Source organism: Psammomys obesus, unplaced genomic scaffold (genome assembly GCF_907164565.1).
Source record: "Psammomys obesus unplaced genomic scaffold, mPsaObe1.curated_primary_1811, whole genome shotgun sequence".
Lineage (NCBI taxonomy): Eukaryota > Metazoa > Chordata > Mammalia > Rodentia > Muridae > Psammomys > Psammomys obesus.
This window is the reverse complement of record NW_026596225.1, coordinates 2,784,708-2,797,342: the sequence shown is the minus strand read 5'-3', so window position 1 is coordinate 2,797,342 and position 12,635 is coordinate 2,784,708. Positions and strand designations below refer to the sequence as shown.

Genomic DNA, 12,635 nt, shown 5'->3' with positions numbered 1-12,635 from the left:
CCTTTCCTCCCAGCCTGAGGTTTAGTCATGGTGTGTCTGTCATGCAGTAGACAGGCACTGAAACCAAGGTGGCCATCTATGGCCTAAGCCAGGACGTTGTTGAGTGTGAAAAGATGTACCATTTCCAGACAGTCCAGGATAGTGGGAGAGCTAAGGTGTCATTTACACAGCCACTCTGAGGAGAGCTGACCCATGAGCACTGGTCCTGACCCTGCTGGAGTGTCCCCCACCCCCGCATCTCCCCAGCATGAGCACCTCAGCCTAGTTACTGTGGCACCGTGGGTCTGCCAGCCCTGTCCCAGTGCCAGTCTCCTGGACACATTGTCCTTCCTTTCAGGATGTCCTAGGCTTCTCTGTGGGGTCTGCGGTGCCAGCTCATTACCCTCACCCAGTTGGCTCGTACAGGTCCTTCCTTTGTCATGGGGAGGCAGACCTCCTGTGCCCGGGGGTAGGGCTTTGAGCATGCCAGCCTGAGAACGTGAGCTGCTTCTCACCTGGTGACTCAAGGAAACCCGAGTCCTGACCCTAGACCATCCGCAGAGTGAGTGCAGGTGATGACATAGTATGGATAGTGTCACTGAGGTGAGAGGAGGGTGTGCAGAGCACAGGGAGGACCGAGGTCACCATGAGAAGAGTAGCAGAAAGGCGTCCTGAGGCAACCCAAACCGGGAAAGAATGTGCCTTCAGGGTGCGCGTGTGCACTGTGGCCACCTGAACCCAGGCTAACCAGGACCTACCTGATGGCTTCCTCTGCTGTGATGAGCGATGAGCTACCTAGGGTCCCTGCGGAGGGCGCAGTGAGGCCAGCCCCACACGTTTGCACGGTGTATGTGCGCTTGTGTAGGCACGCTTGTGTCTCGTATCTGACTGTCACCATTGTTGGGATTGCAAAGCAGATAACCTCAGTATCTAAAATGCAAGGTTATAACAGCATTCAGACTTTTCTACGTGCAGTCCAAATGGTTTTATGTTTTAGTGGACCTTGGTGTAAATAGTAAATTATTTTGTACCATGGGATTGTGTAGAAAGATTGAGTTGTTTGAGTATTAGCTCTACACAGACCTGTTTAACATATCCATAATTTACTTTGTAAACTCCGCACTGTCTGAAAGGCAAGTGCTCTTACTGCATTGGAGGTAATCCGTCCCAGGCTCCTCTTCTCAGCACAGTTGCCAGCAGCTTGAGGTTGCCTTCCGACACTGAGACACGTCACTAGAATTCTTCACTGTCTACCATGAAGACTCTTTTTCAAATGAAGCAGGGTCTCGGTCACTTTCTTTGTTATCTAGAATGTTGCAGACATCCCACGTTGAAGACGAAGCTGTACTGTGCACAGGAGCAGGGCCTTCCACACTCCGGTCTCCAACACAAATTAACTCACACATTCCTCTCAGGGACCGTGGAAGGCCAGCTCTGCTGTTCCCACTGCTCCTGAGGTAAATGCAGCTAAGCAAGGGAGGCAGAGGGGGCTGGCAGGAAGGCCGTAATCTGAGGCACATGCAAACGCACGTTGTAGTTTCTGAGTTCTTCTGTTGTCTGTCTTCTTTAACATTTATTTTATTACTCTTTCTTGAGATTTTTATACACGGTTACATATTTACATCATTTCCACCTTTTACTCTTTTTCCTCCAACTATTCCTTCTTAACTTCTTGACCTTTTTCATCTTGATTCTGTCTCTCTGTCTTAAGTGTGTGTGCACAGAGAGAGAGAGAGAGGGAGAGAGAAAGAAAAGAGAGACACAGAGAGAAACATACACTTATTTATAAATACAACCTGCTGAGTCCAGTTAGTGTTGCTCATATGTCTGTTGGTATGTTTAGGGATGATTACGTGGGGTTAGGTAACCTGTCATGGAACTTCTTCACTGAGCAGCCATTAATTGCTTGTGACTTCTCATGTAGGGCAGGACCTTGTGAGATCCTCCTTTTCTGCTTTGAGTTATCAGCTAGTTACGTCATTGTTCAAGTCTTGCTTAGGCAGCCATGTTGCTCGGAGTCCATGGTGCACTCTGTGTCATTGGAGACGGCACCGGCTCTCAGCAGATCTCTTGGTCCTCTGGCTTGTGCAGTCATTCTGCCCAGAACGTCTTCCACGCTGTCTCCTGAGCCTTGGGTGTGGGGACTGTGCTGCAGATGTATCTGGGGCTGGGCACCACACATCTCAGTGGGGACCAGGTGAGAATTTCTGTCTGGGCCCGTCTGCTGCAAAAGGAAGTTCCTTTGATGATCACCAAGAGTGATACTTATCTCTGGATGTAAGGATGAACAGACCGGATGTAGGAACTGTGGTGGTTGGGGTTCGGTGCCTCCCAGCCAGGCAGTTGGCTAGGCTGTGTTCCTGGGATGAATTCCCTCCTTGGGGATGGGCCGTGAGTCCAGTTAGGTAGCTGTTGGTTACCGTGGAGATAGAAGTGGCAAAGTCGCACCCTTGAGTGTGTCTTGCTGTGCCTGTTATTGTTGTGGTTTGTAGCCAGTGTCCGCTCTGCCATCTTTTGACCGGAGATTGGAGCCTTGCAGGGAGAGGCCGTGTCACACGTGGACTGTTCTGTTTTCAGGATCAGGGGACAATGGTAAAGCATGGCTGAAGTGCACAACTATCTAACACACTGAATAGCATCTAACATGGAGATGAAGCCTGTGTGAGTGTTGTGTGACTCCTGTGGACACAACTAGTGCTTTGGTGCCATCAGAGACAGTAGGAAGTTAAAGTTAGCTGTGCTGTGGCACTAGGGTGTGATGTTGGTCTGGTGTTTCCACCCCCTGCTGTGCCCTGAAAGGTATAGCTCAGGACACAATCCCTGGCACAGGCTCTCCTGTTAGGTTTCTGCTTTCCATATCTCGTGGCATAAGGTTTTAGATCACAGATGCTTGCACTTCCGGGTTTCAGCAGTGGCACCTCCAGTGATGAGCCACTCTGAAGCGGAAATGTGAGGCATGGCACTAGTCACAGAAATTATTGTTCTGGGAATGGAGTTGTCACCTTAGAAGGGATTTCGCCCCTAAATCCTGGGATGCAGTGACTCAACGCTATGCCACCCAGGCCAGGCCTGAGACCTTTGTGAGAGACTGACCTTTGACCCATCACTCTGCATACATAGTGTATGTTCTTGCCCCCAGACTGGACGTTTGTGGGCAAACGTTTGTTTGAATTACTAACGTGATAACCTGTCTGTAAAATATTTGTTAGCATGGTAACTGATTGCTCAGTCCATGTCAGAGTCTGTTGATGCACGAGCGGCCTGGAAATGTCAGCAGGATGGCTTTTCATTTCTTGTATTTCTTAGTATCGTATGACTTCAGTTTATTACTACAAGAGAATTTCTTTTAATATCAGCCCAAGACACCTTACGGAGAATGGTGATTATTTGACCAACCTTAAATGCTGTGGTGAGTGTAACACTTCCATCCTAAATGAACTTCACAGTATTCTCATGTGCTTTCCCACACCTTGTGGCGAGCTTCCGTGGAGGTCCTGAGCACTGCCCCTAGGCTGGTGCTTCTGACCTGCAGCTGCTTGCAAACATGTTCCATAGTGCTGCCACTAGTGGGGCTTCTAGTGCGATTTTAAGGACGCCGACACCCAAGATACTAAGTAGTAGGTACTCTCGAGAAATGTGTCGGGTTAGCATTTTTTGTGCGGTACTCAGGGTGCTGCATATTTTTATAGTCTGACTGCTGAGGGGCCCTACGGATGGGAGCAGATGTGCACAGGCTGGCAGACATCCCACCCTTGGTTCAGGTGCTACTTTGTAGCCCAGGGGCTTTGCTGAAGGGAGACAGGTCAGGCAGGCGGTTCTGTGCGGTATGGGGTTTGGTTTTGGTTGTTGGAAGTGACACCTGCCTGTCAAAATGATGTCAGGCAATAAGGAACCTTATTTACGTGGTTTGAGTTTTTTTTTCTTTTCTTTCTAACCCAGAATTATCCAAATGGAAGTCTACTAACCCTGTTTTCCAAACATCTGATAAATTCCTCTTTAGCTCTTCGGCTGTCCTCAGCTGTAAAGTTTGTGTTGCCTCTCAGAAGCTGTTTCCTTGCTCAGGTTCTCCACAGAACTTAAACTTGCACAGTCACTAAAACCACAATCATTAGGTCATCCCTGCAAGAGCCCAGTCTTCCTCTTTGGAGTACAGTGTGTCTGACAGAAACACATCCACTTGATGTGAATTTATGCATATGAGCCAGAGGTTTAGTTGGTCTGGGCTGTCTAGGGAAATGGGTATAGTGGATCTCAACTTGATCGTGGTGCATAAAAGTAAGATGCCATCTTCCCCACGTGTTCACCAGCTGTCCCCTGCATGCTGCAGGCTTCCTGTGGAAGGTGGGGGCTAGGAGTGGTGGTAACTTAGCATGGAAGAACGAGACACCTCCCAGTGTGGTCCAGTGTCTGCTCTGTTAGCAGTTGTGGTAGAGCTCTTGCTAAGGCATGCTTTTGTTTGTTTCTTTCTTGTTTTGTGGTCTGATCTCAGTTAAAGGAGTAGTGTTGTGTCTTAGGGTTTTTTGTGATAAAATACCTGACCAAAAGTAACTTGGGAGGAAAGGGGTTTATTTCACTCTAAATGTCTCAGTCATAGTCCATCCTGTAGGGAATTCAGGGCAGGAATGAGAGGCCATGGGGGACTGCTGCTCACAGACTTACAGGAATGCTGCTCCTGGTGGCTTGCTAGGTGTGCTTTCTTATAGCTCTCAGCCCAAGGGCAGCAAAGCCCACACCAACCAAGAGAATACCCAAAGACATTCCGACAAAGCACTCTGGTGGAGGTATTTCCTCAAGTGAGGTTCCTGCCATCCAAGTGGCTCCAACTTGTGTCAAGTTGTCAAAAACTAGCTGGCATACGATGCTTGGCAGAGCGTGAGTCTTTTTAAGTGTTGTCATCTTGTTTTCCAGCATCACCCAGGCCAGACCTCAAGGAAGTACAGCTCCTGCTCCACCATCTTCTTAGACGACAGCACAGTCAGTCAGCCAAACCTCAAGTACACCATCAAATGGTGGGTATGCAGATGTCTTCTTTGTTTGTTTTTGAGTTGGGGGGTTGTTTGGCTTTTTGTCTGTTTTTGTGTTGTTTGGAGACAGGGTCTCTCAAGTCTTGGCTGTCCTGGAACTTCTATGTAGTTAGGCTGGCCTTGAACTCAAGGAGATCTTCCTTTCTCTGCCTCCTAAGTTCTGGGATTTAAAACATAGGGTGCTGTGTCAGGAAAGATACTTCTTAAAGTTATTTTTGTTTTATGTGTGTGGGTGTTTTGCCCTCGTGAGTGTTTGTGCACCGTGTGAATACAGTGCCCTCGAAGGCCAGAAGAGGGCCTCAGACTTCCTGGGGCTGGAGTTAGAGTGTTGTGGGCTGCTGTGTGTGGTGCTGGAATTGAACCCTGGGTCCTCTACAAGAGTGGGCTGTGCTTTTAACCTCTGAGCCATCCCTCCAGACTTGAGGGTGTGCAGACTTCTTTACCTCACCCCCAGCTCTTCGTAGGACCTGGGGGAGTGATAACATGGGGCCCCCTGCCTCTTGGGGATTCCTCTTGGAAAGTGGCTAGGGTAGCCAAGATGTGGGGATGTCTGTGCATGTTTCCACTTAAATAGAGAGGCTAGCACTCACCTTATTTTAAAGACGGATGGCCTAAAAATGTGACTACTTTGTGTGTATTGTGTGCAGTTTCGACCTTTCGGTCTTGACTGAAGCCATCCCTGCAAAGTGCCAACGGTATATTGACTTTTAAATGAAATAAGGCCTTTCCCTCCATCCCACATGGGGACTTCAGCTAATGCCTGGATGGGATGGTCTAACCATGATCCTCTTCGCAGCTGAGGGACTTTGGCAGGCTCCGTCTACATGTGTACTTAAAATGGACTTAGTGGGAAGAAAAGGGAGGCTTTGGGCCACCCCCACCCCCCCATTACTGTGCAATTGCTTTTCTCACTCGAGGCAAAGAACACTGGTTCTCCTGATACTGTCTTGTCCCTGTCAGCACAGTGACATCAGCCATCCCTGGCAGAGGTCTCAGGAAGTTTTATATTAGACAGCCTGAATTCAACAGCTTGACTGAAAATCTGGGACATTTATCTCTCCTTGCTTAAGAAAGCATACATCTAAAAACAACCCATATAAGTGCATGAAGTGCTAAAATTACTACCTATAAAGTTCTATTTTCATGGGCTAAGATTTCTGAGTTGGAGGCACCATTTAGCATTTTGTGTGATGATCACTTCCTCAGTCCAAGCTTCCAGGATTGTAGCTAGCTTTCATGGTCAGTGTTGTAGTCCTGAAAGTGGAAGTGGCAGTCACTTAGGTATCTGCTTTGTCACATAGGGTTTCTTTCCCGAATTGCCCCAGCATGTGGTGAGAGCCAGTCAGCACGAACCCAGGTGACCAGGGAGACTGATAAGAGATGTATCCCACAGAGCACAGAGTATAATTATCCACTTGACCTCACCTAACTCGTTCACTTCTCAGGGTGGAGCTGACTGCCAGAGAGTGGACAGTAGAAGTGCGTAGGATTGGTGGAACAAAGCAGAGAGGCCTGGAGAGCTTTGTGCCCATGGTTCTTGACAGCTGCTCAAGCTCTGAAGAGCCTGGAGTGGAGGCATCTAGATCTTCTTCCCAGTGACAAGGCAGAGATGGGAGATGAGGGTAGAGTGTGTGCAGCGTAGCAGGAGTCTTCAGATTCCTAGAGAGATCTGGCCTGGTTCTCCACCTACTGTCACGGCTGGTTATGACACTGACACTAGGAGCCTGATGAAGACACCAGGTGACATGTGTGAGAGTGGAAATACCTGTTCATGGTTGTGGGCTCACGTAAATCCCCACTGGGAGTCACCTGGAAGCTTTATGTTGTGAAACATATGTTCTGCATGCAGCTGTCTGGGGCCTGGCTTACAAAACTGAAGCCTGAAGCCATTTCTGGGAGGTTCTTGTAGATAGCCAAGGGCGAGGACGCCATATTTAAGGGATGGCCGTCCTTTTCCCCTCACCAGCATCACCATAGGGTAGACATTTTCTCTGCACCATCTAAACTTGAAATTACTTCTGTGGTTCAGTTGCTCTAAAAGTTGTCCTCATTTGAAACGCTGGGGGGACTAGGTTGGACTCAGCGTCTCTCACTTGTTTATATGATCAAGGGGTAGAGTACTCAAAGCTAGTGTAGTCGTTTGCCTGAGGAGCTCTCCACACTCAGAAGGGACAGGAGGAGCAGCGGGGTAGGCAGACCATCCTCACCACCAAAAAGGAGCACCCTATTCAGTCCCCTTTCTCATTCTTCCTCTTACCTCATCCATGTTAAGCTCATTAACCGTTAAGACCAGCTGAGCTTTCTTGTGGACATTCTTAATATTTGTAGCAAAACATGTATTTCCTAAGCCAGCTGCTGTTTCTGTGAGAGAGTACCCATGAGTTCTAAACCACTGCTTCATAAGCTAATTTGCTGTGACTACACCCCTGTAAATTGGGGGTTGTTCACGTTGACAAGAGAGTTTGCAAGTTGTTCTGGAGACAGGATGACTAGGGTCTGGGGGATGAGTCTAACAGTGGGAGAACCAGAAGGGTGGGGGAGAGGCTAGAGAGTTAGGGTGCTGCTGACAGGTCACCTTGTATGTCAGTGAATCTAGCCCTTACTTTGAAAACTTGGAGTCTCTATTGCGGCTTTAAATGCCAAATCTGGTATGGAGCTAGAGTTCCCAGTTCCACACCCACAGCCAGCTCCCCGCGCTAAATCTTAGAATAGTCACACATGAAGGCTAATGCGAGGAGCAGAGGGAACCTGGGGACGCATGTCCCCACTGCTCACGCCTCACCTCCGTGGTCACCCAGGACAGCTCTCGATTGATGGTCAGGTCTGCTCTCCTCGGCTAGCTCTGGCTGAGAGGTGGGTATGGTCTAGCATTACACATCTCTTTTATTTGACCTGTGTCTTTAGTCCATGTGCCCTCATGAGAAGCATGGGGTCCAGGTTCTTAGCTGAATTGCACCAAACCCTCTCGTGGTGAACATTACCACATGGTAACTACTTGATAAGTAGCCAGTGGTTACTTTTCTCTAAGGACGGGCCCCAGAAGAAAGGGCACGACGCTTGTACGGGTCAGAAACCCTGGTCAACTGTGCGACCTCACATATCTCATTTAGAGCAGAGAGTCTGTGACAGGGCTGTGACTGTGGGAAGAAACCCTGAAAACATCATCACCTGAACTCTGAAGCCGTTTTACCATAGTCATAGGACCCCTTATCAGCTCAGACCCTTAGTGATTTTAGGACCGCCCCCTTGGTCCTTAGCCTCACAGCTAGCTGAGCTCATGAATGCACTGGGTCTGGGAGGAGATGAGGGGAATAACATAGGCTTATGCCAGAGTCTGTTCTGGCTCAGGCACAGCAACACCCAAGCTTCTTGCTGCTCTCAGAGCTGGCTTAGGTCTCTCGTTGCTCCTCCTGTCATCTTTACCTCTGGTGGTTCCTGAAGGTCTGCTTATTCTCTGTAAACCAGAACACATTGCAATCCTACCAATGATCTGTGTTTTTAGAGGCAAAGAAAATACTTTGGAGGCATTTTTCTGCATTTTAAAGTAAGACAAAGGGAGTAAAAAGAATTTTAGACAATTGAAAAAATTTAAAGGTAGCCCGTCAACTTGATCATGATCAAAATTCTGCTATTTTCTATTCAGAAGGAAAATGTTCTATCAAAGTATTGAAGGGGGTTCTGGTGGGGATACGTTGGTCTTCATCCTGCAGACACACTTGCTGTGTGCGGGTCCTGGGACCCCCTTGCTCCCAACTAATTCCATTATAGGATGCGTCCTATAGAAATAATATAACCATAGATTGCACAGATATTTGTGAGCCTGTTTATTGTGGTGTGAATTAATTACTAAACATTACATACAATTTACATACTTCACAGAGAATGATTAGCTATTCCACAATCAAATTATGAAATATATAGCTAGCAACTTTTAAAATCCTGTTTCCTAGAACTCTTTCCTAATATCACACAAAGCAGTAACATGGCTATCCAAGCATAGGATACCAGCCTCTGTGTCCACACACAGCTAAGTAGAAAGAATAACTGTGTGTCTCAAACTGATGGTAGTTATTTGGGACACAGAGGTTGTTTTGTGAGATAGCCTTTCTGTGTACCTGGGGTGGGATTACAAGTGTTCATCCCCATTCTTGGCTAAAAGGTGATTTCATTTTAAAGTTGTTTTCCCCTAGTACTGGGAATCAGACACAGGGCAAGCACTGTGCCACTGAACCATATCTTAGCTCAGGTTCTTGTTCATGCTATTTAAGTTTTCCACAGTTTCTGGGGTGTATGTATTGTATTTTACATTAGCAAAGAAAAATTGAGGAAGGATGTTCATTGCATTCAGATATTTGAAAAGTTTTGACAGTTTGTAAACAGTGCATCAGGTAAGTCATGGCACCATTTTGGGAGGTGGATGGCTGTGCTGCACAGCTTGCTAAAACTGTGTGTGAGAGGAATAGCAGCTCCTATTTGTGTTACTCGTTTTTCTTTCTGGTAGTTAGGAAAAAAAAAAACTAGTAATTTTCTGACCAAGTGAACTGGAGATTCATTTGTAGCATTTTTGTGTAGTGCTTGCATTTTTAAAGTGGGGGAGCTTACCATTTGAGAGGAACGCTGTGAATTCCCTCTGCTACTCTAGTGCTTCCCAAAAAAAAAAAAAAAAAAAAAAATCTTAAAATTTGTGGGCGTGACCACCAGGGTGACCTAGTGTGGAGTGTGATCCAATCAGCACTCTGGGTGACATGGGACTTCTCAGGTGGACGGTGTGACTTTGAATTCAGTTTGGGGATCGCTTCCTGATGATTCTTAGTCCAGGAAGTGGTGGATGTGTTTACAGACCACTGAACTCCTCTGTTTTATTTTACAGTGTAGCTCTTGCGATATATTACCACATCAAAAACAGGTATGTGGACACTGACTTCCGTGCTAAAAGTACCACACATTCTCTTGTGTTCTTTCTGTTCTTTAACGTTGAGTTTATTTTCTTAGCTCATGCTTTCATAGACCTGTACAGGTTAATGCACCATAGTGCCAGGTCAGAGCTGAGCTGTGTCTGGACCAGGTGGTGCCTAAACCAGGGGCCCACACTGTGCCAGGTAAGAGCTGAGCTGAGCCTGGAGCAGGGGCACCACATGGTGATATTGTAAGAGCTGAGCTGTGTCTGACCAGGGGCACACATGGTGCCAGGTAGGAGGTGGGCTAAGCCTGGAGCAGGGGCACCGCATGGTGCTATGGTGGGAGCGGACTTCTTGAGAAGGCTCAGATTCCTTTTTGCTGCTTACTTTTTGTGTAGCTTCACTAAGCATTCTGTGTTTTCTAAAATGTTAGGTTTAGTTTGAATTCATTTGGAAATTTTGATATGCTCTCCCTGATGAAAATACATCTTGCAATGGTTCTGTTAATTTGAAGAGTCAGGTAAAACTGGATTAAAATCAACTGTAAACACTTTAATACAAAGCATTTAATACAAAGCATTTAAGTGGATCAGTTAAATATAAGTTCTTGCTGCTCAGTCACGAAGTCCAGATTTTGGCTCCTAGCCCCAGTATTGTGCAGCTCAGAAGTGCCTATGGTTCCAGCTCCAAAGAACACGAGCCTCTTCTACTTCTGTGTATGCACACGTGGGCGTACTCTCACAGACACACACCTTCTTAAAAGGCGGGCAAGTGGGGTCTTGAGAGAAAAGTGAGCAGTTAGGAGTGTGCACTGCCCTTCCAGAGGACGTGAGTGCGGCTCCCAGTCACCACATTAGACGGCTCCCAAGCTCGTAACTCTTGCTCTCAGTGCATCTGCCGCTGTTGGCCTGAACTCACACACACATGCACAGACACGTGCCACACACAGAGTGAAAACTAACAATAAATTTTGAAAGGATGAGAAAGATTACTAATTCATTTATTTGCTAATTTGGTTGAGCATCAAGACTTCTGATTAGAGCTGGGGCAGTAAGCCATGTCTGTAATTCATCTTTTTCAAGCATGTTTTCCCCAATACTGAGGACTATGAAAGGCGCCGGCAGAGCACCGAGTATAGAATCAGGTTTTGACCACGGTATGGCCCCATCTTTTCCTTGATTTCCTTTTATTGGGCTTTTTTCCAAACACTCTCTTAATTCTCAGGGGCACAGAGGTCATTTCGGGACAGCCATGTCTCAGTGATTAATGTGGTGTGTTTATAGACAGAATACCACACGAAAAACTAGTTTGGGAACAAGAAGGGCCTCCCAACAGCAAGACAGCGCTCCCCTAGTGGTTCCATAACACTCAGATGTTGACGTGTGCGGAGACAGTGTGAGGCCAAGCAGTGCTGGGTGGGTGGCAGCTTCTGGGGAGCAGTGCCAGGGACACAGCTGTCTGAGCATAGCAGGCCCTGGAAGTGCTTGCTGGAGTGGACCGGTCCTGTGCTTGTGAGTGGTGGCCACTGTGGCTAAGAGTGTCAGTGTAGATAGAAAGGCAAGTAGAAAGAGCATCGTGCTACCTGAGCGAGAGTAATACTAGTAGTATTACTAGTGCAAATTTTGTCCTGTCATTCTTGTGGTATAAGGTCAAACTTTGAAAACACTAAAGCCAAAGTTGCATATAAGACCAGTAGTGAGACTCAGATGTGCTTTTAAATCCACTTTTTCTTAGCGTCTTGAAGAGATTTCTTGGTTCTTATTTGGGTGCTGAGTATTGGGCCAAGAGTCCCATGGATATTAGCCTGCCCTCTGTCAGCCGAGGGCATCCCACAGCCAGGTTAGCTCTGAATGTTAACAGACTTCCCTTGTCAGTTTTTTCATGAACTTTTAGTTTTGATAACAAATCTGAGAAGTGCTACTTTTATCATATGCATTTTACAGATAAGGAAATTGAGGCACAGAGAGTCTTGAGCCAGTATTCTGTTGCTGTGAAGAGACACCATGACCACAGCAATTAAAAAAAGAAATCATTGGATTGGTGCTGGCTTACATTCAGAGGTTTAGTCCTTGGCCATCAGGGCAGGAAGCATGGCAGCACACAGGCAGACATGGTGCTGGAGAGGAAGCTGAGAGTTGGACATCAGGAGTGGCAGGCACACTTGAGCGTTTAAAGCCCACACTTCCTCCAGCAAGGCCACACTTCCTGACCCCTGTCAAGTAGTGCCATTCCCTAATGACCAAGCATTCAAACATCGTCTTTGGGAGCCGTACCACAGAGACATTCAGCAACGCCTAAGACTGCACGACTAGTTGAGTGGGAACTTCAGAGTTGAGCCCAGTCACGTGATTTAATCTCACTGCTCTTGTAGATGAATGTTAAGAAACTGAACCAAATGTGAGGGGAAGTGGAGAAGCATAGGGTTTATCAGATTAATCTGGAGGTGGAAGCCTGAATTCTCTGGGGGCCAAACAAGCATGCTGTCTGCCGACTGCCCCCGTAGGGCTAGCCATACACCTGCCAGCTGGGTAGGTGTGATGCCATTCACCTGAGACACGCAGGTTGGTATGGATAGGGAAGGAAACAGTCCGTTTCTCAGAGGTTACCTTGCATTTGCTCAGTCAACTTAAGTTCTTTTATCTTTTTTCTTTCTTTCTTATTTTCTGTTCTTCTCTGCCATTACCACTTCTTCTCTTCTCTTCTCTTCTCTTCTCTTCTCTTCTCTTCTCTTCTC

General features: G+C 47.1%; 1 protein-coding gene across 1 annotated transcript in view; it reads left to right on the top strand.

Annotated features, from left to right (window-relative positions):
* Ccny (cyclin Y) overlaps positions 1 to 12,635 on the top strand; it is a 109,531-nt gene that overhangs the window by 75,955 nt on the left and 20,941 nt on the right. Inside the window, exons 4-5 of the mRNA XM_055595790.1 lie at positions 4,888 to 4,988; positions 9,874 to 9,909. Of these exons, the coding sequence (XP_055451765.1) occupies positions 4,888 to 4,988; positions 9,874 to 9,909 (137 nt within the window). The remainder of the gene's footprint in view (positions 1 to 4,887; positions 4,989 to 9,873; positions 9,910 to 12,635) is intronic.